Source organism: Sinocyclocheilus grahami, unplaced genomic scaffold (assembly GCF_001515645.1).
Source record: "Sinocyclocheilus grahami isolate Dianchi unplaced genomic scaffold, SAMN03320097.WGS_v1.1 scaffold569.1, whole genome shotgun sequence".
Taxonomy (NCBI): Eukaryota; Metazoa; Chordata; class Actinopteri; order Cypriniformes; family Cyprinidae; genus Sinocyclocheilus; species Sinocyclocheilus grahami.
In genome coordinates this window covers 595,955-616,606 of record NW_015505748.1, presented here as the reverse complement: position 1 = coordinate 616,606, position 20,652 = coordinate 595,955, and the positions used below count along the sequence as shown (strand labels likewise).

General features: G+C 35.2%; 1 protein-coding gene across 1 annotated transcript; it reads right to left on the bottom strand.

Annotated features, from left to right (window-relative positions):
- Positions 1-2,690: 2,690 nt before the first annotated feature.
- On the bottom strand, positions 2,691-17,761 carry gsg1l2b (gsg1-like 2b). Its single transcript, XM_016239579.1, has 5 exons — positions 17,352-17,761; positions 16,113-16,160; positions 14,211-14,363; positions 5,213-5,324; positions 2,691-3,837 (listed from the first exon to the last, which is right to left on the bottom strand). Exons 1-5 carry the CDS (start codon positions 17,644-17,646, stop codon positions 3,537-3,539), a joined length of 909 nt encoding a protein of 302 aa, XP_016095065.1. The 5' UTR covers positions 17,647-17,761; the 3' UTR covers positions 2,691-3,536.
- Between the last annotated feature and the right edge of the window lie 2,891 nt (positions 17,762-20,652).

Sequence of the window (20,652 nt, the reverse complement as noted above, 5' to 3'; positions counted from 1 at the left end):
AATATAAATGTTAATGCAAAATAATATATTTCTTTACCATTTTTTTTTTTAATGTTTCACATAATTCTGAAATAAAATGATTAATTGTATCACGTCAACAAAATCCCCTCATGGTGCTTTTGGCTAATAAAAGTGCAGAAGGTGAACTACCATTCAAACGTTTGGAGAGAGTTTGATGTTTTCAAAAGAAGGCTCTTCTGCTCACCAAGGCTGCATTTATTTAGTCACAACTACAGTAAAAACAATAATAATGTTAAATATTGAAAACAGCTTTTCTATGTCCCAATTTATAACTGTGATCAAAGCTGTATTTTCAGCATCATTACTCCAATCTTCAGTGTCACATGATTCTTCAGAAATCATTCTAATATGCTGATTTTGCTGCTCAAGAAACATTTCCGATTATTATCAATGTTGAAAATAGTTGTGCTGCTTAATATTTTTGTGGAAACCATGATACATTTGATTTTTCAGGATTCTTTGATGAATAGAAAGTTCAAAAGAACAACATTTATTTCTCTCTACTGTAACAGCCTGTAGGTATAGTTTCATAAAATGGTAAATCAATATGCACTATGTTAATACCAGTAAACTGAACACTACTTACCATCAATGTGAGTTCTGGTGCTGAATGGCTTTGCACATCCAGTTGTTTTTAAGCAACGCAGTTGACCCTTAGCAAAGACCTGCCCAGTTCAAGCGGCACGTGAACCGTTCATCTCTTCCTCTTTACTAGTTATAGCATGAAATAAACATGAATGAACATCAGAAGACGTCAATACACACCATTTTTCAAGTTCAAATCCACCGACGTTAATCTACTCTGTTTGTCTGGTTTGTTTGGCAGCGTTATGATTGGTCAAATCACCTGTCAATCAAACTCCCAGCGAAGGGGTTGATATTTGTACATGACAAATGAACATTATTTTATGTAAAATATAGGCCTATGATATGTGAGCTTTAATTGACACACAACTTTGATTATTTCTGAAAAAAAGATTAAAAAAATAATTGTTTTATTAATTTTTTTCCCTCCGGTCGCCTATTCATAGCCATAGGCAACGACTGTAATGTAAACAGACAGTGTGGTCACAGCTATGAGGCACTACTGATAAACATCTTGCATGATATTTTAAAATAATCAGAATAATTACAACAAAAAGAAAAAAAAATAATAGCGGAGACAAGGTTAGCAAGCAAGCTGGTCAGATTACGCACTTAAAAATAAATGGGGATTTTCCGACTTTCAAGTGATTTGTTTTATACACGTTGTCATATTAATTATAATACAAATGCATTTTGTTTTATTGACCACAATATTATTGTTCATGATTGTTAAGAGTGGCACTTTTGACTAATTTTTCTTGGAAAAAAAAAAGAAATGCAAAAGAGAAGTTCAAGCGGCACGTGAACCGTTCATCTCTTCCTCTTTACTAGTTATAGCATGAAATAAACATGAATGAACATCAGAAGACGTCAATACACACCATTTTTCAAGTTCAAATCCACCGACGTTAATCTACTCTGTTTGTCTGGTTTGTTTGGCAGCGTTATGATTGGTCAAATCACCTGTCAATCAAACTCCCAGCGAAGGGGTTGATATTTGTACATGACAAATGAACATTATTTTATGTAAAATATAGGCCTATGATATGTGAGCTTTAATTGACACACAACTTTGATTATTTCTGAAAAAAAGATTAAAAAAATAATTGTTTTATTAATTTTTTTTCCTCCGGTCGCCTATTCATAGCCATAGGCAACGACTGTAATGTAAACAGACAGTGTGGTCACAGCTATGAGGCACTGCTGATAAACATCTTGCATGATATTTTAAAATAATCAGAATAATTACAACAAAAAGAAAAAAAAATAATAGCGGAGACAAGGTTAGCAAGCAAGCTGGTCAGATTACGCACTTAAAAATAAATGGGGATTTTCCGACTTTCAAGTGATTTGTTTTATACACGTTGTCATATTAATTATAATACAAATGCATTTTGTTTTATTGACCACAATATTATTGTTCATGATTGTTAAGAGTGGCACTTTTGACTAATTTTTCTTGGAAAAAAAAAAGAAATGCAAAAGAGAAACTCTTTTTTCCCCCCTCTAGCAGTGTACGGTCAGTCGGTAAAACATTGTCTATAGCGACACCCTCTGGCCAAAATAATCAAGTGTTTCTAAGCAAAAAAATGAACATAAGAAAAAACGCATGATTCAGGTTATAAAGGTTCTCTTTATTATTATAATAATGCATTGATTTAATATAGTGATTACTTTGTGTCTTGCTGAATTTGTAGAACACTTAATATACATTTCATCAACATAAAGTCAAAGAAATCCAATAAATAAAAACAACAACCTATCAAACCAAACAAATAAACACAGCAAACAGCTCACTTATGAGAAAACACCAAATATCAAATTAAACATGACCAATCTGACATAAGCTGACATGCATTTAACACCTTAAGTCTAGAAGGAGTTGGTCAGTGTACATTACTGTAAAAAAAGTATAATTCATCTAATGTATATGTTTCATTCATTATTGCACATAAAATGTAAACAGTCTCTTTAGACGGTTCATAACTGAATGGATAAATTGATAAGTGATTTAATCTTATGATTTGAATGAGATCAAATATACAGAATCGAAAGAGATGATAAGGAATTCAAGTAACTTGACCTCATGGATCATGTTCTTCCATCCTAAACAGAACAACACAGCGTCCCACAGTAAAGCCACTTTCTTTTATCCCAAACAGTTGCATGCGCTTAGCTGATCTAGAATTCAATTCTTGTTCTTTTCACAGACACATATAGATCTTTGCACTCTACAGAATGATTAACAATTAAAAACAAAATAATTCTGATTTTTCTTTTATATTTGAGAGCTGTTGAGTTAATAAAGCAGAGCTAAATGAAATAGCAATCCTTACATAGCCTAATTTAGATATGTGTTGAGATTATTATGGATGATCAAATAGGCTATAAAATAAACTGTTCCAGGACTTTTGCATGCTACGGTTAAAGAACCAAGATCAATAGCACAAACAAAGGCACTCAGCAATGAAATTTGTGTCTCATTAGAACTGATCTAGAAAACAGACCCTCAGGATTGATTTGGAAATGACTTCATAATACAGCAGAGGGAAAATCTAAAGCAGCAGGCAGCATTCACAAAAAGACGTTTTCTACTGAACGAGTGTGGTGGCTCTCAGAAAATGGGAATATTTCTAATGCAATTTCAATGGTTAGATTTTTACAAATGCCTTGTCACATTTTATTCTTTAGGATTGAGGAAAGCCGTTCATTCGTCGCAGGTCTGGTTCCAGAATACGTTTTACACATACAATGTCAGCAGCACATTAATAACAAACTAAACAGCATCACCTTCAGACAACAGCACAACATCAAACCAAACATTATGCAACAGTTATATAATCTCAACGCATCACCTCCAATCAAAGCTCCCACGGCTGTCAGAGTCTGTTAATGACACTAGAAGAGCGTGACGTCGATGATGACCGGCTTCAGCAGTACTCCTCTCCTTGTGGAGACGGCAGGTCGTTGAGGTCCAGGAAGACTGAATTGGCGGAGAGCTTGCGTCCAGAACTGGACAAGTCCAGAAACTCCTCGGCCGAGCTGGGGACGGAGCTGATGTACATGTCCCACACCTGGTCTGGAGAGTCCAGGTCCAGCAGCTTCTGCTTGATCTTCAGGTTCTTCTCAATGTTCCTTCGCTTGTGTTTGAACTCCAGAATAGTCTTGGTGTATCTGTTGATGGTGGTGACGGAGGAGGCCATGCAGGCGGTGAAGGAGCTCCAAGCCAAGCTGGAGGAAAAACGTCAAGAGGCTTTCAAGTCAACATCTGTCTTATAACTAGGTATTAACAAGGGCAGAATCATTAAGGACAGATTATGTCCCCCAAAAGAGACCCCAAGAAACATTCACAAGTCGTTGTATATATGCATATATATATATATATATATATATATATATATATATATATGTTTAGTGCCATCAAACGATTAATCGTGATTAATCGCATCCAGTATAAAAGTTGTTGTTTACTCAATATATGTGTGTGTATATTTATTATGTATATATAAATACAAACACATGCATGTATATATTTAAGAAAATATGTTATGTTTATATATATATATATATATTATAAAATATAAGAATATAAATATATAAATGTATATGTATGCAAATGTTTCCAAAATATATGCTTGTATGTGAGTGTATCTATATATACACATAATAAATATACACAATACACATACATATATAATGTAAACAAAAACTTATTTTGGATGCGATTAATCGCGATTATATGATAAGTGGTGTGTGGTGGTGTTCTGAAATGAGGAGGCAACGTTTTTTTTTAAAAATTAAATATAAATTCATGTCCCAGTCACACTTTCTTGGTTAAATAAACATTACTTACACTATCAGAAAAAGAAATCAAAAACAACTATTTTTACATGAACAATTATTTATTAAAGCCAAGTATGAATCTCATCAAGTTACATTTATTCCAAAATAATAACTCAAGGCAATAACAATTTAGCAATTTTAAACAATTTTAAATTGTTTAAATTTAACACAAACATATATTTGTGAACTTATGTTCAGCTATTCTTTTTAATAGCTAACTTTGAACTATTTTTGAATTTTTCGGATCATCAGTCATCAAAGCTCAGTAAATACTGAATACTTGAAATTTGCACCAAGCTGGTTACTCACTAAAAACTCCCACAGATCATGTTTTCATGCCATGTTAAGCATTATTTTGACATAAAGTGGTTATATCTATGTGTGGGACTTGTTTACTTACTTTTTTTCAATTAGTCTTCTTATTGATGGTCTTATGCTTATTAAATCTTATTAATGAATTGATATTGTTCATTCAGAGTGATTCACGAATGTGGAACGTGCACAAACACAATAGGCGGGATTTATCGCATGAACCAATCACAGGTGACTTATTTAACTTTACCAAGCATTGTGTACATTTTTCTATTCTATTCTGTTGTTCTATTCTAATTTTGAGCTCACATTCAAGCATTGTTAATATTGGTTTTGCATTTGCAGCGCATTGTTTCCAGAGCAGTTAAAACCCCCAAGACATGCATCCCTGGGCTTCATTCTAATGCTTATTAAACCTAGACAACAGAAAGCATGACATGAGTGAACGTACATGTAAGACCAGCTGTAGTCCCAGTTCTGGGGCTTCCAGTCCTCCGGGCCCAGACTGACGGTCAGCTGGAACGCTGTAGTGAACATCATGTGTGCTACCATACCGAGAAGACCTGTGAACCAGAGCAGAGACAAACACTGTTACAGACCGATCCCTCTGTCACCAGCAGGAGGTAGTGATGACCCACGGCACAGATGAACACCAGCAGCATCTCACACACTCATATAACACTGCACCTCAAACAGTGACCACAGAATCCTGCGGTTCCACATGTTCAGCTACATCTAACACTGATCTGATGGACATTTTCTAATTCATGTATCATTAGTCAATGCAGTTTGTATGAGCTCATATTAACTACACTACATAACCAAAAGTGTCCAGGTATAATTTTAGTATCATTTCAGAAAATGTAAAAAAATGATAGAAAAACAAACAAACAAACCATAAAAGAAAATCCTAACAAATAAAAATTTTAAACAAAAAAGATTCACTTGAGTAGCAACATTGTGTAAAAGCTTGCTTTCAGAGAATATATCTTGAGGCATTGACAAGGTATAAATAGCGGTATTGTCATGAAAATGAATGCCTAGTTCTATTAGAAATGTTGGTCTAAGCAGATTTCATAGCTGTATACTTCATTTTTTTGCACCTGTTAGTATTGTGTGTTGCTGAAATAGCCAAACCTGTTCATTAAAAAGGGGGTGCTTTGACACTGATTACAATGTTTCCATGGTTCCCTATGTGTGTGTATAAGTTGGGGAAAGATCCCCCAGAACAATGTGCATTTAAATTTAAAGTGTAACATATTTAGATTTAGTTTATCATGTGCAGGATGATGATGCATCAGCCAACGTGTTATTAGGAAATAAATAGAAACAGTTCCTAATTTAGTTGTTAAAGCACAACATGGAAAATTATAATTTATTCTATGACTTATACACAGGCTTATGAATATTTACATCTTTAATTGTCCATAATGTAGTTGAGGATATGTCATAATAGCCACACTATGAATGCAAAGTAAAATGATTTCACTCAAATAGGTTTAAATGAATAATAAAGGCTGTACCTCTGTTGCATTCTCATCTTGTATATATGGATGTTTACAGTTGAATAATCTTGTCTGAATGCAGTTTTCACTCAATATCAATCAGAGGACATGCTAGGAAATCTCTGAGTGAGTGAGTGAGTGAATGAATGAATGAATGAGTGTGTGTTAGCAGCAGCAGCGCAGGTCAAGCTTTCCTGCTTAATGGTGTCATTATGTGGAAGTGAAAGCAGTCTAAATGCTCTGGCCAGATGGCAAACTGGACATAATCAACAGCGTCAGACCTGCAGTCCGGACAATCAAAGTCACCTCACCAGAAATAGCAAGGACAGAGGTAAATTACACATTATTTACAGCTCACTAAGTCTGCATACTGAGCCACCGCAAATCCACTCAATAAAGCCAAATCACAGAATCGAGTGGAAAAACAACAAAAGCAACCTGAAAGAGACGGTCTGAGCTTTCAGACACCCTATAAAAAGTGGTTTGTGTCTCTTATAGTATCATGCCCATCTAAATCCTCACACGCGTCTGACCGATAACCCTCACGTCTCCATGACAACCGCAGCGATCGGTCTGTATGCAGACATCTTCACGAACACACACTAGTGAATAATAATAAAAAGTGCTTGTTAACTGAATTCATTCATGAATCAGCAGATTCACCGGACAGTGCAGGCCACGTTCAATTCAATAACCCATCAGAATTATGATTAGTTATTTTTATTGCCTCATTTTTTCAGCAAACTGCCAGCACAAATGGGGTATAGGATGTGATTGATTCCTTCAGGCCGACTACATAATGGATTAATACTGTAAAAACACAAAATAGATTCTCAAGAGTCTCTCCAATGACCCTCTACTGTCAAATCTCATCTGCACTTCCAGATATTCAAACCTGCCACATCGCATTTAGGTACGAGGCATTTAGAAACCAATAAGCTTAAAGTCTTTTTCATACTAGACTATTATATGGCTTTAGAAGACTTACAATATAGCTCGAAGGACATTTTATGATAATTTTAGTTTTCCCCTTAATGAAACTGATTTAGGTTTGGAACGAATTCAATTATTATTGTTGATGATTATTATTATTACTATTATTAATATTACTGTCTTATCTATAATATAATATATATAACGTTTTTAATCTGATATTATATTGCATTAAATCAGGGGTAGGCAAGTTCAGTCCTAGAGAGCCGTAGTCCTGCAGAGTTCAGCTCCGACCCTAATCAAACACACCTGAACAAGCTAATCAATGTCCTCAGGATTACTTTTTTATTTATTTTTTTTCAGGGTTGGAGCTGAACTCTGCAGGACTGCGACTCTCTAGGACCGAACTTGCCTACCCCTGCATTAAATGTAAGATGATGTTGATGATGATGATTATTAATAAATATATAAAGGTATGATATTATCAGTTTGATAATATAATATAATAACGTAACAGGTGTGACAATGGAGTTGGATCCAAATGCAAGGCTTTAATAAAGAGCGTAGTCAGACAGGCGTTGTAAAACTACAGCTAACAACAATATCCAAGGCAAGGCAAAAAAGAGTAATCCAACAACAGGCAAAGGTCAGGGCAGGCAGCAAACAATCAAAAGTCAGAAAGACAGTCCAAGGTAAACACAAAGGCAAGGCAAGGCAAGGAAACACGGTTAGAAAACACAGGGGACAATAGAAACGTTTCTATTACCCTTCAAATTGTGCAAATTAAAATTGCTAATTTAAAATACGTCAAATGGAAACGTGTCAATTTCGCAAAAACGCCCATATATATCGCAAAAAAGTTTTTATGCTCGCATGAGGTGGTTTTTCAGGCAATGCGAAAAATGAATAATTCGCAAAACTGCAATGGAAACCTTTTTTTTCGCATTTACAGTTCACATGACGTATGTGAAAAATCATATGATCATTCTTCAGTGTACTATAACCTCCAAGAAACACTTCATACGTGGCCACGCTCCAGTATAAAGGGGCTTTCGCTATCATTAATGCTTAGACAATTTACACTGCACACGTCAAGTCCAGGGTGAATGACAAAGGTTCAGGGGTACTCCAGCTGGTGATCGTAACAAATATAATATAATGTAAATTAGTGCTGTCAAAATTTGCACACTGATGCAGGTGATTAATTTTTCCAGTTTAACGGCATTAAAAATATTTAACACAGTTAACGCAGGAGCGGAGCCACCCCGCTCACAACAGCTGCTTCTGCTTCATTTTTCTTGACAAGAATTGCGTTTATTTAGATGTAGAATGTCTTTACGACCACATCAAATAGATTACTTTTCAGATGCTCACTCCACTTCGACATTTCACCAGGTGCTAAACAAGTGGGCGCAGAAACCGTACAGGTGAGGAGCTTCAATAGAACATCAGTGAACTGCGGTCAAAATTTTCTGTCCTGTCAGCTGTTATACTGTGCTCGTACAGCTTGCTCACTGTAGCCTGTATTATTTCATATGAACTCTTTCCCCGCCAGCGTTTTTGAAAAAAGCCGCCAACATTTTTGCTGATTTTCACTCAAATTTCATGGCCCCCAGAATATTTTGTTGCATGAATAACAAAATACCTTCTTTCTTTGCGTGCACATTTGGGCGGCATTATGCTAATATTTCCACATAGTGAGGTAGATATGTGGGGGCGTGTTAGAACGAGCCGTTTTAGGGGGGCGTGGCAGAGTCTTAACTTTGATAAAGAATATCTCTTTGGTTTTGAGACTTTAGTTTTTGCAACTTCAGAGATCTTATCTATGCACAATCAGCTTGTAACACTCCGAAGAGAAAGGAAAACTTGAAATCGCATCATATGACCCCTTTAAGCAAAAGATCAGAAAATCAAATTTTTATCAAATACTACATCTGGATCATATTCAGTACAATGATCAAAGCAAAGACGCAGTAGCACTTTGTCCATCCAGCGTAGTCCATCAGCACTCCCAAAGCTTGCACAGTCCTTTTCCACTTCCTGGATCGACAGTTCACTCTGTAACATTAGGCAGTTTTCACTTATATGCTGTTTATTGTTGATGATTGCATTTTTTTCATATGCATATATGCATACATTCGAGATCGCTTGTTTTTGCATCTTCAAATCACCTGTGATTTTGATCTGCACATTCTAGACTCATTCAGGAGATGCGTAATAGCGCCCCTGAGCATATAACAGCGAGAAAGTGGAAATCTGGAAAATTCCATGTTTGGCAGGGAAGCATTGTCTCACAAATAATTGAATGTGAAATTATTGCAATATAAAAGTATATTTAAAAACTTTATTATTAGGTGGGATTAATCGCGATTAATTTCATAATATAATATAATGTTATTATTATTATTATAAAAAATCATGCAGGTCTGGAACAACACAAAGATAAGCAAATGATGAAAAAAATTATAATTTTTGCTTGGCATATCCCTTTACTTCAGGAACATACAAAATGTTTATTGCTATTGTGTAATAAAGTAAGGTTTTTGGTGTTTTCGATTGGTCTAAAGACTTTAATCTACAACAGCACTAAAATACAAGTTCAATCAAGTAAAGGTAATGGGTTATTAGAGTCACAAAACATAATTATCTATGTGACAAAGTGCATTAAACCTAAAACTTTTCAATATACATCATATACTTCATGCTTCACTGCATCTAAACGTCTGGTGTGTTAAGAATGCAGTCGAATGTTCTCTTCTGTTGATTGTGTCAAATGAAGAAAGAAGCTAATTGAGGTTGCAGCCCCTTCCCATGATGCACAGCATTCATGAGCCCACTCTCTCATGAAGCTCAAGAAAGAGATGACAGTGGGCCGCAAGTTCATCCCTCAGCCTTTATGCAATAATAAAACTCTAACGTGACACAAAAGGTCTCTCAGCAATCTTACTCTGTGTTTGACACACATTTAGGCCGGTCAAAGCCTCATTTAAATACGGAAGTGCATTTTTTATGATATGGGAGGTATTCATTTTAATACCAATAAATGTGATGTGCAAACATTCAATAGTAATCCTGAAGTCTGTAGAAGGTAATATTAATTAATAGGAATTTTTACAAAGGAAGATATTATTAATTTGTTATTATTACACTTTGACATAATATAACATAATATAATATAATATAATTTAGCCTCCTGAGACCCTGCATCCTCATATGAGGACATTATATTTTTCTCTGAGACTATACATGCCACAGTTTTAAGTCTGGATGTCCTGTAAAGAGCACATTCAGGACATATTTGCATGTTTCACCATGACCACGCCCTCTCCTTGGTTTTCATTAATTTAGTGATCAAATGTAACACTCTTATGGAAATATGATAATATTTTGTAATTATCATTCAAATCTGACTAATTTTTAAACTGTTTGTCATAAATCAACATCTCAGGAAAATGTTATGGGGTTTTAAATCAAAATATGACTTTCTGTTATAGAATAGGACATCAATTCAACTCAGTTGAGGACACTAAAAGCATTTTTATTACGCATTTTGGGAGACACAACAAATGAATAGGGAAAGAAAATATATTTCAATATTCCTATGAAATATTATATATTATTATGAAAATCTTGTCAATTATTACTCCCATTATTACACTTCTTTTTTCATTACATGTTACCCCAAAAACACATTAATATGCAAATTAGATTTTTTAAAAAAAAAAAAAAAAAAAAATTCCTATTCATATCTTTTTACTTTTTTTTTTATTGAGTCCCGGTGTCTTCTACCGAGGACATAGCATAACATTTCAATGAAATATAATTAAAAAAATAAAATAAAATAAAAATGTTCTAATGCTCTAAACAATGTAACGGCATGAAAATATACTAAATCTTTCCTAAAGAAAGGTCTTAAGAGGAAATTCTAACCTAAAATCACAATGATAATATCTTAACTGTACATTATTATCATAATAACATAATATAATATGAATAGTGAATATAATGTAATATAATATAATTAATATAATATGCAAGTACTTCTGTATTTTTCCTTAAGTAAATATCTGTATTTAGAACTTTCACTTGTAATGGAGTAATATTTGACCAGCACCAGAAGTCGTACTTAAGTACCAAAAGTAAATTAATTTTTTTTATGTCAGTGCACTGTTTTATTATTGTTGTATGTAATACTTGCAATACCTTATGCCTCTAAAGCAACTTATATATACACTACAATAAATTACACCTACTGAATACACTGACTACCCTGTCGTCTCTTGGGAGTAAAGAGTTATGTTAAAATGTTAAAAACTGAAATGAAATGTTAGAAATGAAAAGAAAAAAAGGTTTAATTTAACACCCAACAAAAGCAGCATGGTAGTGATCTCACACAGCTCTAGCAGTGTGTGCACACATCTACGTGTAGCCATTCATCCACATTTGAACCGAGTGGACAGTGAAATTGCTGTAAATACAGACTGATAAGAAAAAAATTAAACCTGCTTTAAAACCCAGCAACACGACTGTAGCTGTATAACTTTACAAAAGCAACACACTGCTTTAACAAAAAAGCAAAACAGCAAGATTAGTACTTTGTACTTTGATGTCATACACAGAACGGTCAAACACCTACTGTGCGCACATAAATGTTCTGTGGATTTATAGGTAATATTTCTGTTTACACAATTTTGCAAAATCTATACAATATTGTGTCTAATATATACCACAATATTAACTTCTTATTATTGAATTGTTGTAAAGAAATATCACATTTGCAACTAGTCAGTGTTCAAAAATGCTGAGAAATCACATTTTAGAGAGGAAAAAAACACCCATTGACTTGACTGTGTAGCACCCAAAGCTGCTACATAGTAACGACTTTCTACTTCGAGGACCTTGATAGAAATGTAATGTAGTGAAAAGTACGATATTTGTCTTTCAAATGTAGTGAAGTTAAAGTCATACGTTTCCAGAAAAATAATACTCAAGTAAATTTACTTCATTACTGTCAACCTTTGAATTTAATGTATTTAATATTAACAACAACATTAACAATAGGTAAGATTAAGGCAAGATATCAGTTTGATTATTCATATTATACACTCTTGATAATGTTGTATGAAAAATATAATATAATATAAATAGTCACAATGATAATATCTGAACTCTATATTATCATTATTATTAGTAGTAGTAATAATATGATCAAAATGATCATAATAATAATAATATATACAGGTAAGATATTACTTACCTAAGTTTGACTAATCATATTATAGACTTAATAATATAATATAATAGTCACAATGATAATATCTTTATATTAATATAATTAATTAATTTTTGTAATTAATTACTATTAGTAGAAGCAATTGCTGTTGTAGTAGTAGTAGTATGTCTCCTTTAATGCAATATAATATGAAAAATATTATAATACAGTATACAGATATTATAATAATAATAGCATAAATGTAAGATATTGGTTGTATAGTGCAACTCCCCCGCCATACAATGGACTTGCATAGTCAATGCTACACTGAAATATATAAATAAATAAGTACAGCAGATTTAAGCAGATTGAATTTCGACGCATATGTCGCCATAAACCCTTAAATTGTGAAACTGTCAAAAATAGCCTGGATGACATTCAAGAGTACTGCTAACCAATACTGTGAGGCTTATATGGGATTTTGAGCCGGATGTTTTTGTATGTATCTGAGGAACAGATAGGGCTCTGATACCACATAAATGCAAAGACATTCACCACAAAAAACTAGGCAGAGGACAGCCTGCAGGTAGATAGACATCGACCAGTAATGCATCTCCATGAGGACAGCTGTTAGTGGCCTTTAAAGCATTGCAATAGCTAGTATAGAAGAGGGACGTTTGCTGGACCTGTTTTTGATTTTTTAATTGGTCATACAAAAACAATATGGCTTGAATGTGAATATAACAGGACAGAATCACAAAGAGTGTGCTGACCTTTGAAGGGTAGAGCCTGACAAAAGATGATCACTCAAAAATCAGCATCATATTCAGAGACAACGACATCAAGCACATGCTGATCATCTACAACTAGTGAGGCCATTCATCTGGTTTTAGGTCAGACCGTGCGGTTTTGAAATGCCATGTTTGCCTACATGCGCAGGCTTTTGTCCTCCTTTTAAGATTGCTATTTTATACTTTCTGCAATGCTATGTAATAAATAAATACATTTGCTAATGTTATGTTCAAGTCATTATGTAGTGGTGTACAATGTAGACACAATATTGTCAATATGGGCTGTTTTGCGTTATTGCTATGCTCCACAGTCATTGCATCCCCGATCAACACAGTGGTGTTCTGTTCTTGAATGATCCACCGTGTTTGAACAAATCAGTTGAGTCAATGATTCAATAAGCCATTCATAAAAACAGTTCCTAAATTCGAAACTGCAAACTAATATGTTACTATTACTATACTATTTTATTATATACTACTACCTTTGGCATATTTTTATGGTAGAAATAGTAATAGTATGCTAGTACATGGTTCCAAAATCAGCAAGTCATGCCGTTCATTTCCGAATATTTTTTAAATTAGTAAATCAATGATCCACTTGTTAAGACAGTGATTTGTCGCCACCTACTTGTGGTTTTAGTTTCATATTTAAAGTATAATTTCATAGCTCTCTAATCAGTATATTTTATATTTAACGCATTAATCTCCTAACATTACGTGTACAATTGTAAATGCAGTGTAAATGCATTCATTGCATCTCTGAGCTGCATTAAACAGAGTAAATTCATCTAAATGTCACTTCTGCAGTGCAAAGATGGCTTTTATCAATATCGACTTCATTTAATTTGTAATTGGATTTCGTATATTTGGACCTGACAAAATAGAGGACACATCTTTTTTACTATGGTTAAAAAAATGGTCCTTATAAAGGTAAAAATGCCCCTGAAAATCAACATATCATCTGTTATTTGGTGTTATAGAAATGCCACCCTACATGCAACACGTTACCTGACAGGACTGTGAATATGGCAGCGAAGGTATTCAGTTTCAGTCCATCGATGACGTTTCCAAAATGGCAGACCTCGATGGACATGAGGATTCCTCCGGTGGCCAGCAGTAAGATGTAGAGACACTCGGTTACGATGCAGAGCCACAAAACACCTGTGAGGATATGAGAGAGAGAAGCGATGTGTATCGAGGGAATTTCTGACAGGCCCTGAGGAAATTATGGATGGAGCAGTCCAGTTCTATCAAGATGAGGAGAGAAAGCAGATGGAGCTGCTGATTAAGATGATGTGGAGCCACAGACACTCACGGAGAATGACAAACTGAACTGCTGGGGCTCATTTAGATGGGCCTCCCATCGGGGAGCGGCTGAAATATTTATATACCAGAAACTTGACACTAGATTTAAAAGGAAATTTCAACTTTGAAAGCATGCGGATGCATCTACATATTTCATAGAGTTTGGCGGAAATCTTCATGCTGTCACATGCACTTTAGGTGGGAGGATGATGACAATATTCACACAGATGTCAAAGTGTGGAAAATGTAGTCTAGTTTTCTAGTTTCAGACACAGTATAAATGAAAACAAGGATGTGAGAGACAAAAGTTTACTAAAAAAATAATAAAGTACTTCAGAAAGATTTTGTAATGTTTTTTAAAAGAAGACACTTTTGCATTTATTTGATAAAAAAATTGTGAAATGTTATTACATTTTAAAATAGTGGTTTTCTATGTGAATATATGTTAAAATGTAATTTATTCCTGTGATCAAAGCTGAATTTTCAGCATCATTACTCCCGTCTTTAGTGTCACATGATCTTCAGAAATCATTCTAATATGCTGATTTACTGCTCAAGAAACATTTCTGATTATCAATGTTGAAAACAGTTCATATATTTTGTGGAAATCATGATACATTTTATTTTTCAGAATTCTTTGATGAACATAAGTTCAAAAGAAAAGCATTTATTTGAAATAACACTGTTACCTGATCAGTTTAATGTGTAATAATGTAATATGTAATATTACTGTATATAATAAAATTTGTACTAACATTTTCTATATACAGTATATATATATATATATATATATATATATATATATATATATATATATATATATACACACATATGGGTTTTAAATATATATATGCACATAAAACATGAAAACATATAATAGTGACGGGCATATAAAAGGCATAAAGTTTGAAATTCTAAATAGGGACTTGGCACAAAATTATTTTTTCTTTCCTTTATTGTGCACATTCGTATTTGTCGTTGAGCCATATATGAACACATTGTGCATGTATCACCCACAGATAAACACAGACTGACTTCATCATAATGCATAAACACAGATTACTCATCAATAAAACTCTGTGGCTATAATCCACAAGAATATCATTATACTGATACACGCGTTTCATTTCCAGGGATATAAAACCTAAAGATGATTATTTCCCACGCTTGATTTAGACCTCAGCTCTGTCACGGTCAGTGCAGAATGAGCTGAATTACAGTGAGGAGTCACCCTGAGTCATCATCGTCATGCTTAACTATCATTATATCTGATGGATCTTTAGTCTGGATCATGCATCTATCAATTACACTCAGAAACAACTGTGCTAAAGATGCTGGCGCTGCTGCCTGCTGAGAGAATGAAATCGTATTGACATGTTCATATATCTACATGAATGAGAATGAGGCAGGTGTACGGCTGGCAGAAAGATAAAAAAAAAATCAAGCTTGATTAAAAGTGACTGGACCTCCAGACAGCATGTGCAAGATAAAAGAGCGGGCATCAGGAGAATCGCTTTCATTAATGACCTGAGCGACACCCTATTTAAAACATCATGCAAAATCTGAATATTCCCCAGAGTTCATAATGAAGAGTGACAGACGTACCTCTCTCATGAGGAGGAGCCACGTTTATGAAGCTTCTGCATTTCTCACCTGCAAGAGGAAAAGACATTCAACACAACGGTGTGAGACTCACAGAGTTTTTTTTTTTACTTCATGATCATCAATGTGTGAAAAAACATTAGTCATTTTAAGAGAGAATGTAAAAATTATACTGTAAAATCCTGTTAATTGGTTAGATGTAAGTTATGGTAAAAAATATCATACTGTAGTATAAAAAAACAATTTCATTAATTGTAAAAACAGGAATTTTTTATGTCAGTAAAGTGTAAGCTAATTCATACTCTTTTTTTTTCTTTTACAATATATAAAAACAAGCCTTTTAGTAAAAAATTATTAAAGATTTGCATTTTTAATTTATGATATTTATGGAAAAGGAGCATTTCCAGAATACATTTCAATGTTTTCTTTGTTGCAGTTATATGCATTGGAGCGCTTAATATATGTTTTATGTCATTTTTTAATGAATTTTAAAAAGGAAACAGGCTTGTTTGATAGTCATCATAATTTATTTAGTGATGTTAGGAAGGCAAAAACAAGGTTTACACACTTCAAAAGCTGAATATTCACACTGTGATTGGATGAAGCCAACCCAACTAACAGGGAACGCTGACTTTCACTAATATTTTGTAAGGGTTATAAGACAAAACATTCTTAAAGTAATGTTTATAGAACGTTCTTATAACATAATTCATATTTGTTACACGTTCTCATAATGTTGAGAGGAAACATGTTCTTGGAATGTCCTTATGATGTTATCTGTATGTTCGCAGAACTATGTTCAATAACATTCTTCAGGAATAACAATGTAACATTCTACTACCATTTTCAAAACGATATAATGCAATGTTCCTGTTAAAGAAAAACGTTCTCTAAATGTAAAAAAGAAGAGGGTGTTTTGAACATTGAGAGAACATTCAAAGCTAGCTAACATTCAAAGTAACGTTTTCAAAATGCTAGAATGGAATGTTCCTCCAACGTTCGGATAGAAAAACGTTCTTTAAATGTGAAAAATGGGTATTTTAAACGATTGAAATGTAACATTCTCGTAACCTTTTGGAATGTTCCTGTAACGTTCATAAAAAGAAACATTCTTTCTACGTTCAAAAAACGGATGTTCAAACGTTTCCAAAGAGAAATAACGTTTTTATAACTTAATGGGAACGTTAACGAAACGTTCTTTGCCGTTTGCTGGTGTGACGGGAAGAAAAGCCGCATCCTTACCGACAAGGTCGACGTTCTGCTCGCAGGAGAACCAGATGCCGGTGTGGAACTTCCTCAGAACAAACTTATCCTCGCCGGTCTCCCAGATATACTGAACCAGCCGGCTGTCGTTGATGTTCGAGCTGTTGTACCTAATGCAGTGCGTCTGTTTGACGGCCACCGGTCCGGTACAGAAGGGCTTGACAACTTTCCGGTCCCCCTCGCACCAGTAGCTGGTGGTCAGCGCGGATATGGCGAGGATCAGCGCGAGGAAGTTCAAGGTGAGCGCGAGCGAGGCTCTCCGCCGCCGGTCCATCCCCGTGATGATGAACACGGATCCCGCTGCTGTTTAACCCCGGTGGGTTGTCATGCTTCTTCTCTCGCTGCTCTCACAGAGTTCTGCACGCTGAGCTCCTGCGCGCTTCATTTCTCATGTGATGTCAGACACACAATGAAAGCATGAGGCCACGGCGCCCAGTCAGATATTCCCCGTCAAATATGTAAATCAGCATGGATCCAGTGCTCACAAAGAACCCTGGCAACATCTGGATCTCCTTCCTTATGAGCTGACACAATTCAGTGGACTATAACAAGTGTGTTTGCAATTAGGCTACCTCTGGCGTTGTTTAGGTTTAGGGTATAATTTTTAGGTTAGGCTATAAAAACGTTGTTTTTGAGATGTTTCTAAAACGTTAAACGTCCAGTTATTTAAAGGGATAGTTCACCCCAAAATGAAAATGTGATGTTTATCTGCTTACCCCAAGGGCATCCAATATGTAGGTGACTTTGTTTCTTCAGTAGAACACAAATTATGATTTTTAACTCCAGCCGTTGCAGTCTGTCAGTCGTATAATGCATGGCAATGGTAACAAAATCTATGAGAGTAAAAAAAACATGCACAGACAAATCCAAATTAAACCCTGCGGCTCGTGACGACACATTGATGTCCTAAGACACGAAACGATCGCTTTGTGCGAGAAACCCAACAGTATTTATATAATATTTTACCTCTAATACACCACTATGTCCAACTGTCTTTGGGCGCGCGCACGGCATCCGGTGTGTGAGGTGTGTACGCGCTCTGGCGTAGAAGCACACAGCGCCTTCACGACATGGCGGCAACAACAATACTAAAAAAGTCTTCGTCCTGACAAGCTGATACCCAAGGGCAGAAAACTTACGACGACGCGTAACAGATTGAACACACCGTGTCCATACAGTAATGAACGTCATTTTGTGTCACAGACTCTTCCTAAATCCTACATTTTTTAAGTCAGGTTTGAGAAAAGCAAGGCTTGTGATTTCGGTGTGCAGTTGTTCGCTGTACTTGAGACTTTAGTCTTTGCAACTTTACAGATCTTCTTTATGCACCAAGAGCTTGTAACACTCCAAAGAGAAAGGAAAACTTGAAATCGCATCATACGACCCGTTTAAGTGGTTTTGAAAAAAAAATGTAATGACAATTTCAATAAAATCAAGAGAAGACAACAATGAAACCATACATTTTCATTAGGAGTGTTCTAGCTACCATATCTGACTCATTTTAAATTGGAAACATTGCCATTTTGCATAAATATTCCCCTCAAAGGGCTGATTTTGTGTCTGTTGAATGCTTCTGGAGATGTTGTTGAACTCACACTAGATGAATTGTGGAAGGAGAAGCATCAGGATGAATCTACTGACAGAGGACTTGAGGTTTAAAAGATACAGATTAAAAATCTAATGTCATAATTTCAATAGAAAATGACACTGAAATCTACATTTCTACTATATCTGATTAATTTCACAGTGGAAATGCTGCTGGTTTGTGGGACGGTGTTTGATTGCAGGTTCTCGTGAAGGACGCTGTGGAAAGCAAACTGCTTCATTTGCCACCTAATTCATTTCTCTGTGTTGGATAAGAGGCCGGCTGATCAATATTAGTGACAGAGCACTGAAGGATCTGAAACACCCTCGTGTCGACTGGATGTCTCTGGAGAATGAAGTCAGTGTCACGTCGGTGGAGCTCACAAGTCTTCGTCCTGACAAGCTGATACCCAAGGGCAGAAAACTTACGACGACCCGTAACAGATTGAACACACCGTGTCCATACAGTAATGAACGTCATTTTGTGTCACAGACTCTTCCTAAATCCTACATTTTTGAAGTCAGGTTTGAGAAAAGCAAGGCTTGTGATTTCGGTGTGCAGTTGTTCGCTGTATGTACAGTTGTTGCTGGAAACATAATTGTGTTTTATTACTGCCATCATTAGGTTGATGTATCTGTGGCCTAGAGAGCACTAGGCCAGGAACGAGCAGCAAGAATGGCACAAACTATCAGCGAGAAGAATGTTCCAGTTGGATTACAGTTTACCTGACCCTCGGGAAATCACTGCGGACCCATCATACGTGGATATGGGGAAAGCTGGGAAGGTTTACACACTCACATACATACACATGTGACATGAGGATCAATATTTTAAAGAGAACAGACAGCGCAAGTGATTGAACGAGACTGAGCATTAATGGATGGTAAAAACTCTTCGTCAGTCCAATAAAATGACTTGAGGATGTCTTAGGGACAGTTGCTTGCTTAATTAGGTGCAGCTTAGCCATTTACAGAGGATCGTTTATTAAAATGGTGTGCAGTGACCTTCTGAATGCTTTTACTTTATTACACTCTTAAAAATGCTGGGTTAAATGCAACCCAGTGCTGGGTAAAATAGGGACAAACCCAGCAATTGGGTTGTTTTGACCCAGCGGTTGGGTTACTACTCAGAAGGTTGGGTTAAACATTTAACCCAACCGCTGGGTCAAAACAGCCCAATTGCTGGGTTTGTCCCTATTTTACTCAGCACTGGGTTGTATTTAACCCAGCATTTTTTAGAGTGTACTATGTTGACAGCTTTATATTCTGCAGTATGTGTGTAGATACTAATGTAGTGCAGTACACTAAAAAAATTAAATGATCAATAAGTCAACATATGACAAACCCAGCAATTGGGTTGTTTTGACCCAGCGGTTGGGTTACTACTCAGAAGGTTGGGTTAAACATTTAACCCAACCGCTGGGTCAAAACAGCCCAATTGCTGGGTTTGTCCCTATTTTACTCAGCACTGGGTTGTATTTAACCCAGCATTTTTTAGAGTGTACTATGTTGACAGCTTTATATTCTGCAGTATGTGTGTAGATACTAATTTAGTGCAGTACACTAAAAAAATTAAATGATCAATAAGTCAACATATGTTTTTTTTTCATTATTTTAATGCATTAAAATAATTGAACCAATTAATTTCAACTTAAAGTTATTCAACATTAAACTAGACTACACTCTAAAATGGGTT